Source organism: Gymnodraco acuticeps, unplaced genomic scaffold (assembly GCF_902827175.1).
Source record: "Gymnodraco acuticeps unplaced genomic scaffold, fGymAcu1.1, whole genome shotgun sequence".
Classification (NCBI taxonomy): domain Eukaryota; kingdom Metazoa; phylum Chordata; class Actinopteri; order Perciformes; family Bathydraconidae; genus Gymnodraco; species Gymnodraco acuticeps.
The window spans coordinates 882,130-905,449 of NW_022990682.1; the positions used below are offsets into that span (position 1 = coordinate 882,130).

The following is a 23,320-nucleotide window of genomic DNA, read 5'->3' on the forward strand; positions in this document are numbered from 1 at the left end:
AGTGTGATAAGGCTCTGTGTGAGTGGCACGGGGCTGGAGGGAGTGCTGCTCGCCCTGCAATGTATCGATGTCAGGGTTTACCTCAGGGGTGAGACAGCGAGGGCAGTGACTCAAAAGCTTCCTCCACGTGAGCACACGCACATGGCCGCTCTGTTTACAAACACTATCCTGGCATTCCGCGCCCAGAGAGGGAAGTGAGATGTTACGTAACCGCCTCAAAGCGAATAGCGTCCCTTCCCGCCTCTCGCCGGGCAGCCGCTCCTACGCTTGGACAACCTGCTTGAAAGCTGTGGCGCCAGTTCCGCTATGAGAAGTTAAGAGTAAGAAAAGAGGAAATAAAGAGCTCCAGTCACAACAGTGTCTGTGCTCGAGGAGTAGGCGAGACTGAGAGCATGGGGACGCTGCTCTTACAGCGAATAGCACAGCGACAGGCCTTTATAGTGCAGGTCAGACGATTAAACTGGCTGTTTAACTTTTCTGTCGAGCTAGATGATTTTATAAACTCCATTTACACTTCAAGCTTTGGGTCATGAAAGCAAAATTACATGAAAAAAACCAACATGGGCAAGGAAACTAATAATATACATTTGAGTTCACCGTTGAGCTTGCACAGTTTTATATGGAATATTTGAGAAAACTGATTAAAGAAGATGAACATAATACAAATGTTTGGATGCATCAATGAATTTGAGTTAAATCTAGAGCTCTTTAAAGGTTGTGAAAAAAGATTGACAAAAGGCGTTCCAATGCATGGATAAAAGCAAACCTGAACACAGGCTGTCAATATGCCTTACAGATCTTGAAAAGTGATCCAACCTCATGCTAGGACCCTGATAAGACTTGCATGTCAAGGTGTATAGAGGTCTGTGCAGTTAAATTCAATCTGTGACAATAAGGAGGCTTTGTCACAGGTCTAATGCCGAAGGATTAGATAAAAGGACCCGAAAGAGGAGACTCATTTATGGCTTGTCAAATGTTGTCTTCTGGTCAAATTGGCTTGATTAGAACAACATATGAAAAGGCATTTCCATAACTAATGCCCCGGTCTCATGATCATCACAGCCCTGTCATGATCAGGCCAGCTCAATGGGATCCACGATGACCTAAACAAGTGCTTCTGTTGGCTGTTAACCCTTTTCTAAAATGGCTGTCAGATATAAACGGTTTGCTGCTAGGACCTGTCATTGAAAAGGTTAGGCTCCGTGGCCCCCTGTTGTCTATGCAAGAAGCGCAAAGACAGACAGCTGGTCCTGAATGTCATTTAGGAGCGTACCCCTACCAAAGGCTCTGAATGACATCACTAACTGCCTCTGAGGGCCTCGAGTGGCTCGCGCACAATATTAGGTTTCCTGAGTGGAATGTATGCGTGCAGCAGCTGGTGTCTTTCCGAGCCGTTGTGTTCAATGACAATAAGGCTGGTTTGCGTCTACATATGTATTTATATTGGGAACGTTTCAAAGACTGAGTATAGCTATGGGTCTGAATGGATGGAAACTTATACCAAAATAAGACATGTTACGTGCAAATGCAGTTTCCTGTGCGTTTTTTTATTTATGTATTCTAATGTTTAGTTATGTATGCATGAACCGACTGCATTATTGTCAATGCTCATTCCAGTCCACAGGCTGTTAGAATACTTAAAACCCAACAAAGAATACCCAAGCAACAGTACAAAACACAACATCTCAACAATTAGTATTAAAGCTCCAAATGTTAAACTCAATTATAAAACACAGACAAAATTGCACCAATAAAAGAAACTATACAATAAATCAGTATAAAACGAGAAGCATCAGATCCTTAATGACTTCATGACAAATCCCTCTGTAGATATAGTTTCTTATTTTGTTTAAAAGGATCCAACTTTGTGTCCAATTTTAGCTCTGATGATTTCTAAGGTTCATACATATTTGGTGAACAATTGAACACAGACAATGTTAAAGGACTCTATATAAAATATTGTTTGAAATCTCTGAACTTCCTTATGAATCACAGAAAATATCCCTCTCTTCGGAGGATTTGTGGTTGTTATTTAATGAGAGTCAGGTGCCGCCGACTCATTGGAGGGAAAAGGGGAGCTTAGCAACACTGGTTCAGGTCATGCTGCTTAGAAACCAATGAAAGGAAGAATATCAACACATTTGCTTAGCAGATGACAAAAGACAGACAGAGCTAATATGTACTCCTCCAAGACATTTGTTACTAATCATGACTAGAAGAATGAAGAAAGTAGAGAAACTTACCTTGCTTTTGGTTCCCAGTAAACCACCATCTGAAGCTCAGTCTTCTGAAATCTGGCCTGGGATTAAGACCATTTAAAATTCCTTCAGTGCCTTTGTGCCATGTTTTAATTTCCCTCCTAAAATAATGTTTCCCTTTGCTCTGTTTACCATTCACCTCCGCTTCCTGTTTGATTGGAGACTGGTTTGGATTTGGATCACACAAACAGAGAGGAAATATCTGCTCAACAAATGAGCCAAGGCTCGCAGCCGAGAGGACGAATTGTAGAAACATGGGATTCGGTTTAATCATCGCTTGGCTTGAATTTTTCCATACCATGCCAAATCGTAGTGGATGGGAGAATGAATGACGAGGAAAAGGTCTATATAAAGTATTCCTTTCTATTTCTATTTGTTTTTCACTCTAAAAATAAACACTGTAGATCAAAAGAAGACTGTTAGATTTTAATAGTGTAAACTCCAGAAAGAAATGTGGGCCAGGTTTGATTTTTTTCTACGTTTCAATACTCGCAATTTTAAAAGGTGTTGATCCGCACGTGCAAATATATATGCGGCACTGTTGATTTACTGGCCCGGATCAATGCATAAAGCACATGTGCACAGCGCGGCAAAGCGGCCTGATCTGCAGCGAGCCGGGCTAATGTTTTGACCAGATGGGCTTTGGGGAGCTCATAAGATGGTCGCCATGGCTACCGGGCACTCCGAGAGAAATTAACTTTACTCAGCGCACAGTTCATCAAGTTAGTCAGATATATTGACTGTTGCATAGACAAAGGGTCAGAAGGGAAGAGAGACAGGCTGGTGGGGGGGCAGGTTAGTGGGGTTGTACGCTCAGAAGCCCATTTCTTAATTAGAGTCTCCATGTGATGCAGCCACAGAAGGGTTTAGACTGTGTGTGTGTGTGTAAGCTTTGCACTGTGGGATTCATAGTTAGGCAGGCTTTCCTCTGGTTGGTGATTAAACAGGGAGAATGAATACCAACAGGTTTGTCAAGTCTGTTTAACTGCTGTGCACCATCAAAAATGTACTTCTCTTGCACGACATGCGTGTGAATGGTGCTGAACTGAGCTGCTTTAAAGATCTGATCTATGACTTTGTGGCCGGTAATCAGAGGTTGTTTGGCACGACTTTAATTATCATGTTCCGGTGTTATAATAACAAAAAAGGAAGAAATATATAATTAACAAACAAGCATAATTCGAAAAAGATAGTTATAGGTAGGAGTGTAAAGTAGCTGGATGTTTTTTTCATGCGAGTGGGAGGTTTCCCAGAATACCTACTAAACCAGTTGTATCAGAAATGTACGGAGACGTGTTAATCTCTAACACGTTGAGTTTTACATTCCTATATCATGCTCAACAATTTCACCTTTACCATTTACTTCAGGCGTACACCTCCTTTATGTTCTCTAACTCAGACATTATACACCACACGCATTAGAGCCAAGACACGTCCAACGTCCTCAAACTCCTGCATAACATCCCACATGTATGCATTTGTATCTTTAAGTTGAACTGAATTTTCTATTTGTAAAGGGAAATCTCTTCAATGAAGATCCTGTTGGAGTTCTCTGTTTACATAAGGGCTTTGGATCCACAGTGTGGACTGTGTCAAGTTCAAACTGTCAACAGTGCGGCCTCGCCCCTGAAAAGTAGACTCCACAAAAACGCTTTGTCCTCGGGTCCTTAATAGGTTGCCACAAATCATCGACTCCTATATTTCCCAGACCTTGTGTGTCTTTACTAGTAAATATATTTTATGTGTCTTGTCCACGCAACTCTTGAGCGCACTGAACCCTGTGCAACACTATCAAACAATCCTGGATTACTGTTGACATCCATCTTAATTATGGCTAAGAGCACCTAGATAGGGCTTATTAGTATTATGGTGCCAGTTACTCTTTACCCTGAAGTTGATATTTTTTACCTGAAGGGAGCTCTACCAGTAAATGAAATACGAGTTCTACTTATTATTATTATCCAGACTACATTGTTCCAGTTTTATCTTTCAGCTTCACCCTCCAGCTGCATCAACTGAGGCTGTTTTCAGGTAACTATTTAAAAAGTTAGTTGTAAAGATATCCAGCCTTTACAGGAATATGTGCACAGCCTACACTTATACCTTTGGTTTTCCTGCAGTCAGCTATTCATATATACATTTTTGTATTGTCATGGCTGACAAAAAAAGAACAGATTCCTGAAACTGAATTATGTCGATTTTAGCGGAAAAATAAGTCTTTAAATTGATTAATATTCCCTTTAAGATCCTGTGTAGGTCCACATAATGTTATATACATTGCACTCTAGTATTAAAGCGTTAGATTTCCCCTGTTTTACACTTTATAACCATAATTGATTATAACAATTATAACTTCATAGCTGCATAGTTAATCCAAATTCCCAAAGCTGATACTAATGAGACATTTGTGAATTGAAGCACTGGTAATAAAATGAATGAAAAAGACATGTATTCAATTAAAGTATGCTAAGTACTGCAAAAATGAACTCAATCAAAAAGTGCTGCAGTTAGTTAAAACATGTCACAACCCAGTAAGAGAAGGCAATGAGACAAAAAGCAAAGAGACTGCAGTGGATTCTCCACAAGCCGGCCACATCTGTCTTGCATTACACATAAAGAACAATGTAGATAGTACAGATCCCTTCTTCTTAAGGAGGGGGAGGAGGCTCTCAGAAATTACAAACATAAGTGTGTGTTCCTGCTTTAATCCATTAATCTTGTCTCCAGATTTAAAGCAGGAAATCACAAGATAGTGAAAAGCATGTACTTGTATCTGCATGTATATAACCCTAAAATACCCCAAAAATGTAATGCTACATAATTAAATTAAACAGCTACATTGCATGCTGTTGTATTGTAAGGAGATTTCCCATTATATTCAATTGAAAAAGTGCATTATTTATGTATTGGCATTCAAATTCACAGCATGCTCATTGTACCTGCAGAGCTGCATGTTTTTTTGTTCAACCATGAAAGGAGAGGGACGCATAGAAGAGGGAAGAAAAACAGATCTGTGGCTGCAGGCTGTCATGTGATGCAGCCATCTTTACGTCACAGTGTAGTAATAAGGCCACTGAGAGCATCAACAGGAAACTGCACTTCTCTACCTGACAGAAGAAATAGACCCCGGGTGGTTCTGTGTGAATTTAGATTCCCTCCTTGTGCATAGGCCTTTGTTGTTATTGATGAAAGCAACATGAGACACATCACTAACCTTGAGCTTCTGCATTCCTGGTGAAAACCTTCACATGTGTCTGCATTCTTTCACTGACCAAAACTAGAGATTGCCACATCTCAATCCAAAACAGAAGCGGTATAGGACCATAGCATAATGCAGATAGATCAACTTTTGGGGATTCTTTATGACATAAAGAAGTTTGTGCAAAACAATCCAAACATTAGCATTTCAGGTTATCTTTCAGCGTTAACGGAATATTTAAACCTTCTAGGAAATATGCTTATTTGATAGTTATTAAGAGTTAAAAGGAAGATTGATACTCTTCTTCTGTATATTAACTAACCGGCCGAGGGTTAGCTTAGCTTACAATAGCTTAGCCTAAAGTCCTGAAACACATGGAAACAGCTAGTCGAGCTCAGTCCAAAAGGTACCTAACCACCTACTAGAACCTATTTATCTTAAAAAGACATGAATTAACAAAATATCAAAATATATATATATATATATATATATATATATAGTAGGGATGCTCCGATCGCCAATTTCGGGGCCGATCGCCGGAATCAGTATCGGCCGATACCGATCGCCGATCCGATCGAGTGGGCGGGGCCTAAATGGAAGATTTAAACATCACTTTAAATCTTCCATTTAAAGTGATGTTTAAAACTCAGTTAATGGGCTCATTCACTGGAGCTTCCACAAACAACAATCAACTTAATTATTACATTCAAATGATGTACATTATTCAAGTTTACATTAACTTTGGATAATAACACGGGAGAAATGAGCGGAAGCGCTCTCTTTTCCTCTCTCCCTCTCTTTCTCTCCCCCCTCTCTCCCTCTCCTGACAGCCTGTCAGTATCTCATGGAGCTCACTGATCCAGTAATGAGTGACCCGACAGTGAAGAATACATATATTTATAATGACTAGTTTAGCTTGTTCCAGAGGTAGATAAAATAGCTAAGTGTGTTAGGTCTAACTCTTGTCTGTTTCGTTCCGCTTACCGGTCCGGCGGGCAGAGCTGCAGGATTTCTGCTTCACACACACGTTGCATACCGCTATTTTACTGTCTTTTTCGGACACCTTAAAATACTGCCAGACCGGTGAAGCCATTTTGGCGAGCTTGTTTTGCCGCACACAGAGAAAAGTGTCATGTATTTTACGTCATGCGATCGGCTCTCACGATCGGCATGTTTAGAGAGCACCGATCGATCGGTAGAGAGTGAGTATCGGCCGATCTCGATCGGTGACCAATCGATCGGAGCATCCCTAATATATAGCAAAGCAAATATGTCACGTTCCATCTCATTCCGTAACATTAAGAATATTAACACGTCTGCTTTTTCTAATGGAATTAACAACCTCCCCTGCAAAGACTGCCTATCAACCACCGATGAGCTGGTCTCCCATTACAATGATGGACTCCAGAACCTTTTAAACATACATGCACCTCTGAAAACCCGGTCTGTCTCTTTCACCCGCTCTGCCCCCTGGTATACACCTGAGTTACGCCAGCTCAAAGCTAAAGGTCGTCGTCTTGAACGCCTGTACACCAAAACTGGCCTTGTAGTGCACAAGGACATGTACAACAGCCACATACTCGCCTATAAGGATGCTGTTTCCTCTGCTAAAACAGCATACTATGCCAATTTAATTAGGTTAGGTGAAGGAAACACCAGAACTCTGTTCTCTACAGTCAACAGCATTCTACAGCCACCGGCCTCTCTTGCACCCCACCTGTACTCAACCTCTCAATGTAACACCTTCATGACCTTTTTCAATGCCAAAATCAAAAATATTCACCAGCAACTGACCTCCTCCAGCTATACATCACTTCACTCAACTCCGTATGCTCCCTTCTCCTCCCCACTATCCAGCTTCGAACTTCCCACTGTCGCTGAAATATCAAATCTCATTCGGAAATCAAAATCATCCACCTGCCAGCTTGACCCCCTTCCTACCCACCTAGTTAAAGCATGTCTACCTTCTCTCTCCGCTTTAATTACCGAGATAATTCACTCCTCCCTTACCTCTGGTCTCGTCCCTTCATCCCTCAAAACAGGTGCAATAACCCCTATTCTCAAGAAACCTGGTGCGGACCCCAACAACTTGAATAATTTCCGCCCAATCTCTAATTTACCATTTGTCTCCAAGATACTCAAAAAAACAGTTGCAGCCCAAGTCCACACTCATCTGAACAACAATAATCTTTTTGAAGAATTTCAGTCTGGCTTCCGCTCCTCACACAGTACAGAGACGGCCATGGTTAAAATCACAAACGATCTCCTAGTAGCAGCTGACTCTGGGCTCTTATCGATACTCATCCTCCTTGACCTGACTGCAGCCTTTGACACCATCTCACACCAAATCCTCCTTGACAGATTATCTTCCATTGGTATCACTGGCACATCCCACACCTGGTTTAGATCTTTCCTCTCCGGCCGTACTCACTTTGTCCAACTCAAACAGTTCAAATCACAGTCCCAACCAGTCTTCACTGGTGTTCCTCAGGGTTCTGTCTTGGGCCCCCTCCTATTTATCATCTACCTCCTACCTCTCGGCCATATCTTCAGAAAATACGCAATCCCATTTCACTGCTACGCGGATGACACCCAGCTCTATTTTTCCACCAAACCCACTTCCACTCTCCCCCCACTGCCCTTTCCGACTGCTTACTGGAAATCAAATCCTGGTTCTCATCCAACTTCTTAAAACTCAACAGTGATAAAACCGAGTTTCTCCTAGTTGGCTCCAAGTCCACTCTGGCTAAAACTGACAAATTCTTCCTCACTATTGACAATTCCACAGTCTCACCCTCCCCCCAAGTTAAGAGTCTGGGTGTCATCCTTGACAGCACCTTATCATTTGAAGCTCACATCAACAACATCACTCGATCTGCCTACTTCCACCTCCGCAATATTAACCGCCTCCGCCCGTCACTCACACCCAACAGCACCGCCATCCTCGTCCACGCCCTCGTTACGTCCCGTATCGATTATTGCAACTCCATCCTCTCTGGTCTTCCTCAGAAATCCCTACGTAAGCTCCAACAGGTCCAAAACTCAGCCGCCCGTATCATCACCAGAACTCCTTTCATTAATCATATCACTCCGGTTCTCCAACAACTCCATTGGCTCCCCGTAAAGCACTGCATAGACTTCAAAGTGTTGCTCCTCACCTTCAAGGCCCTTCACACTCTTGCCCCTCCATATCTCTCTGAGCTCCTTCACATCTACACTCCCTCTCGTACTCTCCGATCCTCCTCTGCCTTCCAACTCACTGTACCTTCTGCCCGCCTGATCACCATGGGGTCACGAGCCTTCAGCCACTCTGCCCCCCGTCTCTGGAACTCTCTCCCACAAGACATCCGCAATATGGACTCCCTCCCACCCTTCAAATCCAGCCTGAAAACACACCTTTTTAAACTGGCGTATTCTATTTCTTAATCTCTGCTAAACTGATTGTTGTTTTTAAGTCTCTGTTATTTAAGTATTTTTTTTAAGTCTTGTATTACTGTGTGCTCTTCTTTGTTGATTGTTTTTAATTATGCTCTGTAAGGTGTCCTTGAGAGCTTTGAAAGGCGCCCATAAATAAAATGCATTATTATTATTATTATATAGCAGTAGTTGAATTAAAACAAAAGTGTCAAAATGATACAGGGGGTTATGTACCAAACTTTTTATAGAGCGCAGTGACTTAAAGTAGCTTAATATTTATGGTTCAGGCATGGAGGTATACATTTTAAAGTGTAAAAAGTGAAGTTTTCCAAAATATCAAACTGATCCTTTAAGAGAAATAAAAAGTAGTATTTCTATGATTTCACAAATGAGGTATAGCAAGATTGCAAAGAGCATTGACCTGTGTGTGTGTGTGTGTGTGTGTGTGTGTGTGTGTGTGTGTGTGTGTGTGTGTGTGTGTGTGTGTGTGTGTGTGTGTGTGTGTGTGTGTGTGTGTGTGTGTGTGTGTGTGTGTGTGTGTGTGTGTGTGTGTGTGTGTGTGTGTGTGTGTGTGTGTGTGTGTGTGTGTGTGTGTGTGTGTGTGTGTGCGTGTGGTCTGCTTTTATCTAGGTTTTTGTTCAGGAATTTACTTTCATGTTTAATTTGTTTGGATATTTCCTCTCTCTGCGCTATATCCCACATGTTCCTAAGGTTACTCATGTGACAGCGCAGCCACAAGATCTAAGCTCCCCCGAGGAATATGCAACAAGGATCTGGCCAGCATGTATATTTGGAGGATTATAGAAACGATTGCAGACATAGGGGTCTTTTGTTTCGGAGCCAGGGTGGAGAGTGTCATATGTTCAGACAGAAAGAAAGAGAGAGGAGGCACGAGCAACCATGTGAGGTGCATTGTACACACTGCATGAGTGTGTGAGGTGCCTGACTGAGAGACTGTGAGATGCAGAACACAAATTAACATCTGTCCTGTAGCCCCAGCAGTCAGTAACAACACATGCTACCAGCGCTTCACTTCACATTGTGCTTTATGACTTGGGGTGTTCTGACCTTGCAGACTTTCCAGTCCCCACCCCCTTAACTTTCCCCCAAATCTCTCTACAGTGGAGTCAACTCCCTCCGTTCATATGCTAGCCATATGCCACACTGCCATCATTCAAAATGTCTACACGGATGTCTAAAGGAATAACCAAACACTGGCTTAAATCAGCCAAATGTGTGGGCATAAAATGTCCTCTTATCCTTGTTGACAGAGCCTTTTCCGGCTGTGCCATCAAAAGCTGAACCCATAACACTTAGTCGAGCATGTATGGTTAAGTGCTAAGACTCCAATAAACATCAATTTCTTCCAGTTTAGTAAACAGCTTGTTTTTTCATGCAAAAAGGACTTTTTTAAGATTTGTACAAGAGTTAATGTAAAAAATAACAAGGTTCTAATACAGATGTAGTTTTATAGACAATATTTAAAAATCCTCCTTACACCTACTCCAATACATCTACTGTATATGCTACTGTATGTTAGACACAAACTGTGACTATATCAACCTTCCATATTATTTACAAAATGTTATAATAAAATGTAGTTTGAAAACAAGATTGACTGAAATGTTTAATAAAATCTGTTGACCAAGCAAAGAATCAAAAGTCAAACATTTTCATTGATCGTAAACTACTACATAACATTTTATTTAGCTGATGCTTTTGTCCAAAGCGACTTACAATAAGTGCATCTAACAATTAAGAAGCAAGAAATACTATACTAAAATGCTACAAAAAAAAACTACTTTTACTGCTAAAAAACAAACAAAAAAGAAATATTAAAAAACTACTACTAGAAACTACAGTTTTCTTTGACTAAGATATAACTGAAATGCCCCACTAAAATGTTGTTTGAAAACCAAAACAGTATGAGGTTGACTTGCTGAAAAACCTGAAAAACATTCTACACAAGACTGATAATAAATATTTAAAAAAGAGCCCCCGTTTCTGAGCATGCATGTGTGTTGTTTACACAGCCAGCTGGAATGCAGAGTTGTGAAAATGTTCCAGAGGTCATGAGGTTTTAGAGCAGCGGGTCCCGCTCTATATTTAAGGGGGGGATTTAAAACACTGCATAATGCAAGTCATCTGACTTCATTACTGTGGTAGAGGTTTCTCAGGATGAGGTTTCACTCTGAACCGTCTAACATCACATAATGGTATTTCAATGTTTTGAAATTGAATATCAATCCCATGATTTTTATTACATTACATGTCACTTGTTAGACACTTTTATCCAAAGTGACTTACATACTCAATACTGTGGGCAATCCCCCTGGGGTGAAGTGTCTTGCCCAGGGACACAACGACATGCTGACTGCAGTGGGGTTTGAACCTGTGACCTCCTGGTCCAAACACCAATGCACAACACCACACGCCTCCTTTTATAAACAAGGACCTAGTTTTACCTTCTTTACACTCCATATCATGATTTGGATTTATATTTGGATGGGTAAAAAGTTATAGGTCAGTTCATCTCCTCTAATATGTCAAGTATTAGACCTTACTGGATTTCATTATGGCTCCAATGAGGCTCGTACATTTCAACAACTCAGCAGAACTAAGGTCCCTGCTCTACATATAACTTATAAACACTGTAATTAACTTTGAGTTATATATAATTATTGGGTTTTTTACACCCTGTTTTAAGTTTTGGAATATTAAATGACAATAATACTTAGAAACTTTGAAAACAAACCAATATAAATACTACTTTAGGAAGTAAGACATTTTTTAGAAATTTTTCCCAGTTTATTTACATCGTATTTTTGACACTTCTATAAGCAATTGAATTTAAGTTTGAGACGAGATGTTTGTTTGATAAGTACACTATCACATCGATCAGTAATGTTTTCAAATGTAGGCAATGTTTATCAGGGTGTCCGCGGGGTCTTAGAAAGTATTAAACGACATTTTCCAAGGTATTACATTTTGTAGCTTGTTTTCAATAAGTATATGAATTGTCCAAAGAGGTTGTGTTCTACAGTCTGCCTGAATGTAATCATTGCGTAGGTGTGTAGTGTGATTCTGTGTAGTTTATTTATGGCATCCCGTTGGATTTGACGTCATCTGAACAGGACATCGCACGCTCACTGCTTGATAGTGCACGAAGGTCCGTTTACGCCGGTTGTTAAACAACATCGTTATGGGGAAATGCAAGTCTGCGTCCAAATGGTTGGAAGATAAGAAGGAAGGACAATCAATACTGTATATAGTAAATGTGAGGTAAAGTGTGTCGCCAATGTAACCGGTTAAAACTGGAAGTGGCGATGAGGTCTTAAAATGTATGGAAAGGGTCTTAAAAAAGCTCTTAAAAGGTCTTACATTTGACTTCAGGATTCCTGCATAGACCCTGTTTATACTTATGGTTAAAAAAGAGATAGCAATGCAGTGGGAAAGTTGGCTAAATAACTGGCAAAGTACCAAGCAAAAGCCTTCTTTGTAGTAAGTATTGATATTGTGAATATTCATATTAAACTGTTGACAAACCCTGTTAGTTCACTGTTATATCATAGGTTGTGGTGTGTAATGGTGTTGTTATTGTAGCATCAGCATTGAGTTATAGTAGTGGAAATACAGTTATAATATGTAGCCAAGTTATAGAGAAATATTAGTATTACTAATACACAGACTCTGTTAGGACTCAGTTGTTGGCGCATGTGGTTTGAACCTTTTAATAAGTACTCTGAGAAATGTACTGTCTCTGGCCTGCTGCAGGTTCTTATCTTACAAACAGGAAAATGCAAATGGACCCAAAACAGCCAAGAAAAGGAAATATACACTTGAGATTATGGCTTATTCTTGGAGCTATTCATCAAAACAGCGGTGTGGCTTGGCATGTGTGTGTTTGATTTACAGTGCTGCCCCGCACCGCACCTTCTCCCTCGCTCTACACCAGCACGACTCTTTAGCCTAGCTGCCTGGGTCTCAACCATAGACTGTATATATAAAGGTCTCAATCTGAAAGTGCAGAGACCTGAGTTTCCCAGCAGCTGTCGTTAGCGCTGAATGTCACATACGGCTGCCAAGTCACGCCAAATAGACCCCATCTACTATGGCAGCTCTCATATTTCACTGGTTCTCCTTTGGGAATAACAAAAACACGGTGCTATCAGGCGCATTAAAGTTTGTTAAGCTAGTATTGTGAAGAAAAAGCATCAAGAAACCAAAACAAAATATCCATAATACCAATTTTTGCAGCTTAAGTCATTGACAAAAATATCGTCTTTTAGCAATTCGATGGACTATCAGAAACAAGTTGCATTTGGTTAAGCAAAGTTATACCAAAAACAAAACACTTGAACAAATAAGCGATATAATTACTAACAAAGAACTGCTAACAGAGCACTTATATACTAATAAAGGACTGGCTTATCTATAGCCAGCTGAGTAGCACTTGAAATGTTTGGCTCTATGAAACCTGATGTACTTATATGATTCTGTTTTCTTCAAGGTTGTGTCTTCCTGGTCGACTGTACTTATTGTAAGTCGCTTTAGATAAAAGCGTCAGCTAAATGCAATGTAATGTAATGTAAAATAAGGCTGTACTTTCCTGTGCATTAACTGCCACCCTTAAATGACTCTTGTGCAAACTGTGTCCATTGTTTAACAACACTGGTCACACTGTGTTCAGGAGTCCACCCTTGCCCCCAGGCTCTAAAGCACTAAAGCAAGTGAACATCTATAAATTCCAGAAAATACATACCTACAGAGACAATGACTGTCTAGATTTTCACAACAGCGTTTAGTGGCCAAAGTCATGACTACAGGCTAGACGATAGACTGAACAGGAGGGAAGTGTCAGATAATGTGGAGGAACCTGGAGGAGTAATTACAGGGCAGAGGACTGGAGGTAAGGCTGCGGGAGAGGGAGAGAAGCCAAACAACAGCGTATACAGAGACAAAGAAATTGGCTTCTGGAGGAAAAGAAAGCTTTGTTGGGAGTCCAGTTCAAGCCAAACAAGTTGAGTCATAACATAAACAAAAAACAGAGTTCTCATTTCCCCTGGTGGACATTAGCTACTAGAAAGAAACCCAAAATAGATCAAAGCGTTATAACTTCCAGCAGGCACTGAAGCCACCACAAGGCCTCTGGTTTAGTTTAGCACTCTACTTCCGGAGCAAAAATAGATCTCCCTGTGAATCACGTCCAATAAATAATTAAGAGGAAGCAGCGAATACTAGGAATGTCTTAAAGCAAGCCCAGTCAGAGTTGGACTTATAAACATCGGTGTGTTTGTGTTTGTGCAATGACAGGCGCACACACACTCAGCTGGGATCTCTGGCTTTGTTCTAGGCTTGCAAAGATTTTATTTTTTTTCTCAGTGTGGGTGTATCCAACTGTGACAAGCTGCTTGGCTCCGCTCAGTCCTTTGGAAAGCCCGGACTGTCCCGCAGGAATGGATCTGCGCCGAAAGCAGCTTAGCGCCACCGGTCACCTCTTGACTTAGTTACTGATTTGCAGACTGCTCTGAGGGGCCAGACAAAACAAAGGAGTAGTCACATGGGGTCGGGAAGTGGTATTCACCCGCTTACCTCATTGTTACGTTTGCAGGGATCAGATGCTTTATATGTGAGAGGGTTCAGAGGTGGGAGCATCAGGTCACTCTTTTCTACCTCAAACCAAACTGATTCAAATTGAAGTTCCCGTAGTGAATGTAGAGTCTACTGCAAAACAGCTCTTAATTGGATTGTGTATTTAGTTTATAACTTAGTGCAGCTGATTTTTAGTAAGAATGTTAACATTTTAAATCAAGGTGGGAATAATTATTTAGTATATTGTTGGCATGGAGACAGTGTATTTTTTTGCATTTGCATCATTGTTATGACCAAAGTTAATTATTCTGCACGAAAAGTGTTATATGACCGATCATTATCACCTCATGTCGTTACATCCTCTTCATATCATGCTACAAGCTTCGCAGTACTTGAAATCAGCAGATCTGCCTCAGATACACGTTGTGTCGAATGAAGACACCTCCGGGATGCAAAGACATTCATCACCCGTAGACGCTTCACAACTCCCACATGGTTTTCTCGTACTCATTTGTCAAAATAACACATTTCAATTTTAATAACTTTGACATACTCATAAAGAGGCTCAGTGTCACTTCTGATTACAATGCTGAGGATGGCGTCTCGCTATGGCTCTTCATTTAGGGCTGTGTCTGACAGCAGCACGGGGAGATTCGTTCTGCAACCTGTTGCCCGAGATGCTTCATATTTACATTCCAGTGCTGTGAGGATAGAACTAATGAGTTACCCACAGTGGTATCATTTCAGTAGATATTTTACATTTGAATTATATTGGCCCAGTTCTTAGTCTGTAGTCTGACCACAACACTAATGGATAAATCATCTCTTCAAGCCATTAAAGAAGGTAGCATTTGGGGGCATTGTAACTTCATTTGTAGATTTAAGTTTTAGTAAAGATCATCTTTTAGCAATTCAATGGACAAACTGAAACAATTTGCATTGGTTAATCAACGTTATATTAAAGACACTTTCATGTGCATGCTGCCATCCTTAAATGACTCTTCAAGCCATTAAATAGCATTTGGGGACATTAAACAAATCTATTTTCTATCATCACTTCTATCAAGTATTATTCATGTTAAAAGGAAGTGGATATTATTATTATATTTTTCCAAATCATTAGTTTAGAGTTTTCTAGACTTCTCTATTCTTCTGGCTTCTGAAACCCTTTCAAACCATATTGGATAACACACAATTATATTTATATGAAGCTCACAACAACAGTTTTTTCTTAAAAAGGTGAACAAGTTTAAGAAAAGTTAACGAGCATACACCAAATGAAAGTATTTTCCGCAGCATTGACCTGAGAGCTGTCTTTGTGTCCACTGTACTGCTCCTCTCTTCCACCTGCTAACAGGCAGCTGCTGCTCTGTTGCAACAACGCTGGGAGCTTCCAGACACCCTTGTAACAGCTTGGCTCGTTAGTGGGAGATTTAGCACGCTAACTTTGGGGGTCTGGAGGGCTGCTAACGTCCTGGAGGGATGATTGACACAGAGGAGGAGATCATTATGTGAACCAGCTCGTCTGCTTGGCCTGACAGCTTCCTGTTTAGGGTGACGTGATGTATTCGGTCCGCTGGGCCACGATGTGACTTGTTTTCTTCTCGCTCATGGTCCGTGTGACCAGTTTGGACATAATGGTTAAAGAAATAGATCCGGATTATAAACATTTTCCCTGAAAGTGCATAGTATCTTGCAGTCTTAGTTTTCTTTATGAAATGGGCAACTTTTTAAAAAGCAATTGAAATATGTTTTTAGACAGAATATGTAAACTGAACTGCTGCAGTGTCCTTGTTTTTAGACAAAAAACTCAAGTCCACAGACTCCCAAGAGGCAGATTCTTCCCATATGTGTAGCGTAATATATTAGATATATATTTTCTGGACTCATATTACACATCTGCGCAGTGTACATGTTTCCATCCAGTGCAATCCACCCCTGAATCTTACATTCGTTTATGGTCCTTCTCGAACGAGGCCATGTACATGATTTAATGGATGATTTTTCTTCAAACGGTCATGCATGTTGTAGTTAATTGGATATTTAAATACATAGACAAAAACATTTCAAAAAGTTTTATAATGCTTTGGATAAAACGATTTGTTTGAAGACGACATCTCTTCTGCCAGAATCATAAGCAGCTGTAATCTCTTCCAGATGTGGTAATCGGGCGCAATGATGGTGAATGATCATGCCAAATGAAACACGCCATAGTACCTCAAATATTTTTTCTTTTTCTTTCCATTTTCCCCCCAAACATTAGTCAGTGCCTATAGTGAGCCTATAGTAGGTTTGCATTAACAGGAGGCCTTTTGTGGGAACCTCAAGCTGGATCCAATTATGTGTTCAAAGGTTGTAAAGCATATTTCTCTGAACTTTACCATAGCAGCCGGCAGTAGTGACTCCAGGCCTCTCTCAGAGCTCCAAGGACATTATTTACTTGTTTTTAAGTACATCAAGAGCTAGGCTGACCTAATTGTATAAGAACTTAAAGCAGGAAGTCTTTTTAACTTACAAGAACCTACATTGCCTTGATGAACAGTGCTGTTTAGTGGACACCGTGCTGTGCCAGACCATATACTAAAACTATTTGAAGCTGCCCGGACAGTTTGACAAAGAGTCATATAGTTGGAAAACATATCTTAGGTATGACAGGATGCTTTATTTCATGCCTGTTGTATTTAAATATGTACTTTCAAGGCACGTTTAAACCTTTAAGACCTGTCCACATCACGTATAATTATTCATCATGATCACACGTTTGATAACTGACAAACGATACAAATAATAATTTCATTAGTATCTTGTTATTATATGCTGCAGGTTTATCATTTCCTGGATGAACTATAAGAAACAAAGTGAAATGTAAAGGATGATACATGTCGTCTTTAAAGTATTGTAATATTGGGTTTCATGTTTTACAATAATCAAAAAAGATCACATACTATTTCAGACCTAGTCAAGCGCTCCAAATGTCTGTGAGTATTCATAGTAAAGGTTGTTGTGGCTGTGGGATGCTTGTGTTCAAGTCATAAAATGGTATATTCTCTTGTCTTCAACATATGAGGTAAAATGATGCTCGGGGATGAGCATGGCTTTTTTGAAAAGATGGCCATCTATATTGCATTAGATACCGCAGGCTAAACAGAAATGGAAAAACTGTATGAGGGTTTATTTCTTTCTTGGAAGTCGATAGTCAAAACCAGGTAAATAATGTAGTCAAATAAAAAGACATGCAAGATAAAAATGTCATTATGCTTTCTTTGATGCAACAAGTTTTGTGGTGTATAAGGACACTCCCTTTTAATCCTGCCAACCATGAATTTACATTATAACTAAGATTCTCTAGAGCAGTGGTTCTCAAATGGGGGTACGCGGACCCCTAGGGCTACATTGGAGTACTGCAGGGGGTACGTGAGATTTATTTTATGTTAATGAAGGAAAAAAAATAGATAAATATACCAATTTTAGGAAAAGTAACGAAGTTTGAGCAGTGTGGGTTTTATATTAATAGAGTTACACATATTTCAAAACGCGAAGTGTAATAACTGCAGTTTGCCTCGCTGTCAGAATGACAAAGATCCTCAGCACGCACATGTTTCTCACTAAATTACAACTTATTAAACAGATCAGTTCAATGCAACTAATGTCGTCTCTGTGTTATTGCATGATGTTAAAATTGGTTTGCCATGAATTTAGTGATGGATTGTAAACATTTGAAATGTAGCATTTAAGTGTTTCTCAGTTACACGGTTGTTGTTTTAATAAATCAGACACTGATGGTGCAGCGCTGTACTGTACCTCTTTATATAGGCTTTTTTCCACAACAAATAGTTTTTGCGCTGATCAGGGGGTACTTGGCTGAATTTTTTTTAAAGGGGGTACATTATTGAAAAGAGTTTGAGAACCACTGCTCTAGAGCTTAATATTTTTACTGTAAAACTGAATGTGGGCACCTCGTGGTGCTTGTCAGCCGCGCATTCCTTCAGCATCTGCAAGAGAGTTGCCCATAATTATGATGGATTAGACTGCGTCTCTTTGTGCCTACGTGCTGGAATTGTTTTGCAGATGCTGCGGATGTGACATGCATTAATAATTGAGGGAGGCAGACAGAAATCAATGTTCTGTTGAATTCACTGGAATCTATATGCTTTAGGCAGAGAGAAAGCGTGCAGGGAAAGCAAAAATAAAACCATAAGCTCTGTTTGCTGCTGAACAGAATAATATAGATCTTATTTTCAATACATGACTTTGTTACCAGATCTTAAGATCCCAAGTTATGCAATTTGAAGCTACTCTCACAATTTGTCCTATTTATCTTGAATCTATAAGACCTGTTTTTTACGTTCATACTTTTTCAGTGCAGTAAAAATGTTTGCAAAAAAGAAAATGCTTAATGTAATGCTCAGATGGAACCAGATAGCAACGAACAAATTCCAATGTATGTGTTGCTAACAAACTCTTTAGAGTTGAAACAAAACATTGTGTAAAGAAGTTTAGCCAGAAGGTTTAGTTAGTGTGGGAAACATTTGTATTCTCATCATAGCTTCATGGCAAAAAGCTTACATGGCTAGGAACCATGATAACAAAAGGCATCAAACTAGACAACCCAGTGTCATTTGCATATTTGACATGACAATGTGTTCAGGGTGAGGAAAAGCACCACTGAACAGCTGACGAGCAGCCAGCTCCTCCTCCCATCTACCATCTGGGACATTAACCTTGCATCCTACTGCCTTCAATCAACTGGACTCATGTTTAGTTTATAATATATTCTGAAATTGATATTACAAATAAACCAAAAAGTATCACTCGTGATTTTGAGTGACTTCATAGAACACTCATGAGAACTGAGGTCAGAATCTAGAAAATGGATTTAAACAGATGCTATCATCGGATGAATAATAATAATAGATTTATTTTGTTAACGCTTTTACAGGTGCTCAAAGTCGCTTTACAGAGATAGTGAAAAGAAAAGAACAACAAATAAATATAGTTAAATTAAAATCAAGCAATACAAAAACAATCACACATTAAAAGCCAGATTGAAGAGGTGAGTTTTTGTAAGTTGGTGAGGTTGTATATTGTGTTGACCACCATTTTTCAAGTTTCTTTCCATCTGTATTGAAAACTATCAAAGCTATTGTTTTACTACAATATAAATCCAGATTGAGGTCAATAGACCTAGAATTCTTCCTGTGTCTGTCCAAGAAAGATTGCACTGTTAGGCAAACTGAACCAACTGGTTTGTTTCCAAACATTGTTGTCCTAACACCTTCCTCATAGACATTTAAAACAGTTGTACAAAACAGGAAGACACAGCATTCAGTTTGAGATAAGGGTCTTCAAAAGGAAACACTATTGCGATGCACTCCTGATACTGGGCACTGAAAAAAATGTGACCTCAAAACCTGGTGTACCTTACGGAAACCTTTTGATACATTGTCTGTTAAATTGAGGGATTAGGTTGGGATGAATCCATTTCTAGTGGATTGTGTTACTTTAACAAATTACTATACTGATATTCCCCTCACCCAGGTCCTTTTCAGACTTTTACTTAGGGTTCACGAATGTTGAGTTTAGATGTTTGTCAGAAGATCATATATGACCCTGCACAGATCTAGGGGTACAATTCTGCGAGAACTGCTGTGTACCATTATATTTGTTTGGTACATATAATTGTATTGGAAAACAGATGAATTATAATAATGTAACTAAAACAATCTCTTCCTCTTTGTGCCCTGCAGGACGGACAGAGGGCAGCCCTGTGGATGGACTCTGAGCAGGCCAGATGGAAACAGAACAGGCCAGACATGAGACGGAAGAACGTTTGATATTATCACAATTTGGAACATCTCGCAACATCCCTCACAAACTCCAGAATGGAGGCCAGTCTTCAGAGAGTGATTCTCTGGAGAACGCTGGAGATACGAACTGGAACCATTACAAGTCCAGTGCAGGTGCCAACTCCATGAAGAGGCACAGGGAGAACTCCAACAGTCCTGCTTCTGTACAAGGGCTGTTCGATCAAGGACCCTACACGATGAACGGAGAATTGATGAATGGCGAGTTGAAGCATGCACTCAATGAGCAGTCCTTAATGACCCACCAACCCAAGAAACTTAAAGTAGATTCTGAAATGAGAGGAAATGATGATATTACCTCCAGTTTGGTGGATAGCTTTCCTGAGTTGACAAAGGCAACAGAGTTTGAACGCAATTCCCCACAGACAGAGATTAAGTTGGACAACAGGAATTTTATTTTTCCCAATGGAGATATTTTTGGTCTGCCAAGAAATAAACAAGGCTCGATTCCAAACGGTGCTGAATCCCCTCCCTCAAACATAGAAGGCACTCCTGGTGATCTGTTAGAAAAAACCTTGTCTCAGTATTATCCTGAGCAAGTGTCAATCGCACCACAAACATCTGGGCAACAGCTTGATGCTGTCAATGGTTCGCTGACAAATAAGTTACCCAGTGAAAGTTCTCAACCCCCCTTAACCTCAGGAATGCCCAATTTAGCTCAGATGCCTGACTCACAGCAACAGCGGCCTGTGGCATCAAGTAATGTTGAAGGTGGCAACAATTATAACTCTGTCAACTTTGTAGTGAATGGATACTCCAACAATTTTGAAGCAGACCACAGGCAGCAACAACAACAGCAGCAGCAGCAGCAGCAACAACAGCATCAGCAGCAACACCAGCATCAGCAGCGGACAACATCTTACTCTGGTCAAGAGGGGTCTCTAGGTCAGCTGCCTGGCATGATGCCAACTGCAAATACTGCTAATAGCTCACAACAACGTCAAAATGGCCCACGGTGCTATCCAGATGACACAAATCGTCAAGGAATATATGCAAAGGCCAACCAAGAGTTTAACCAGAACTCTTTTCTAGAGCGCAATGCTCCTCCACAGGCAGCAGAGACAGGTGGATATGGACACTTTCCTAACTCTGGGATACAGAAGATGGGGCAAAGTGAAGAACCCAGGTCTATTCAGAATCAGCGCCATGGCAATGACAGGGGCCAGCAGTATGAGATTCAAGCCCAGACCTTTAAACGAAATGCTGGGAACTCACATGGTGCTGACAGTACAGGACCCATGGGGCCAAGTCGTCAGCAGCCACATCATGCTGGGTTAGAAAACGGTATGGAGGACACGTCTGAGCTAAGTCCTGACCAGAGAGCCTGGGCAGCGCTGAGCTCTTCACATTCCCAGGAGCAAGCAGCAAGTGCCCAGTCATCCCGGGCACACGAGCAGGGCATGTGGAGGGGCTTTCCTGCTAAGCCTCAGTCAGAGCAGCAGATAGCTAACCCCCAGGTTCACTGCCAGATGATGGAGCAAAATACAGTGCGAAGATTCCAGACACAGTCAGGTTTCACAGATAGCAGCAACAGCTTCCAGCAGCAACAGCAGGAACGTCTCCAGGCCCAAACACACAGTGCTCCAGCCCAGCACAACACTGCCCCTGAGTGGCAGCATTCAAATTCGAAAACACCTCAAATGCAACAGCCCTTACCCCAAAAACTGCCTGAGCAGCGTAATTTCTGCCAAGATCAGCAGGCAGACAACCACTACCTGACCCAGATGCAGTCAGAGCACTTATGTGAAGACCCTGACCTGCAGGATATACTGTCACCTGGGTTTTCACCAACAAAGCAACAGCAGCAACAACAACAACAACAGCACTGTCTTCTACAACGTCCCCTGTCTCACCCACCACAATTTGAGGGACAGCCACTCAAGTCTCCCGATTACAGACCCCGCAGTCAGCCTCAGCCAAGTCAGCAGCAGCTTCAACACAACCAGCCCCCTAGAAACAATTCTTCTCAATCCAACAACCAACACATTCAGCACAGCGACCGTGCAACATTCAGTTACAATAACACCACAGAGATGCAACAACATCAACAACATCAAAGACAGTTTCCACCAAACCCAGACAGCAGTAACCTCAAGCAATTTCAACCACAACAGCCTAACAACCACTGCCACCAGCCCAACCATGCAGACTTCTCCCAGACCTCCACGCCGCCACAACCTCACTTACCACAAGGCGCGTTAAACCAACAGGTATCAGCACAGATATATGTTAAAGCTGAACAGGAGCTGCAGACATCATGCACTCACTTCCAAAGGGGACCTCGACTGCCTCTGGCACCTGTGGGTCCCCATGCAGACTTTCAGAGGCATGCAGCCCTGCGTATGCACCTGTTACAAAGGCAGGAGCGCCAGGGCCCTCCTCATCCCCTTCAGAGCACTATTGATCCCAAACATGGCCTGCGAGCTATTAAAATGGAAAACGAACCCAGATTCGAAATGCAGTGTTCCCAACAGCAGGAGCAGCATTTGCTGATGCGAGAGGCAGGCCTAGGTGGAGTGCAGATTAAGCAGGAGAATGAAACAGTCCAGTGTGATCAAGGCAGGCGGCCGGGAAGCATCTTGGCCTCCATGGAACAAAGCCTGAGGCAATACCAGCTTTCCCCCGTGTTTGAGAAGAAATCCCTTATCATCAATCCATTAAATAAAGTCAAGGTGGAATATTCTGGGCCTGTCACCATCCTGTCAACCAACACTGACCTTGGTGCATATGAATCATCACCAGCTGCCCCTCCTGCTGTAGGCCTAAAAAGACACCATGATTTCACCCCGAAGAAGGAACCTCTCTTACAAAGCTTTATGGACTCTCCTATGAAGCTATTGGATACTCCTATAAAGAATCTGCTGGACACTCCCTTGAAAACACAATATGACATTGCATCCTGCCACTGTGTTGGTGAGTCTCATTATGTTGTTTCTGAAATATGATTAATTGGTTGGTTTCTAGATATTAATGTATGTTTTTTTTATATT

At 41.1% G+C, this 23,320-nt stretch overlaps 1 protein-coding gene across 2 annotated transcripts in view; it reads left to right on the forward strand.

Moving 5' to 3' along the window:
• Window positions 1-23,320, forward strand: part of tet2 (tet methylcytosine dioxygenase 2) — a 34,796-nt gene that overhangs the window by 4,200 nt on the left and 7,276 nt on the right. Inside the window, exons 1-2 of one of the 2 annotated variants that reach the window (XM_034230154.1) lie at window positions 3,471-4,289; window positions 20,214-23,243. In XM_034230154.1, coding sequence (XP_034086045.1) covers window positions 20,258-23,243 — 2,986 coding nt within the window. In that variant the 5' untranslated portion in view covers window positions 3,471-4,289; window positions 20,214-20,257. Of the gene's footprint in view, window positions 1-3,470; window positions 4,290-20,213; window positions 23,244-23,320 lie in introns of those variants that run through there. The other variant, XM_034230153.1, reaches the window with a different exon arrangement.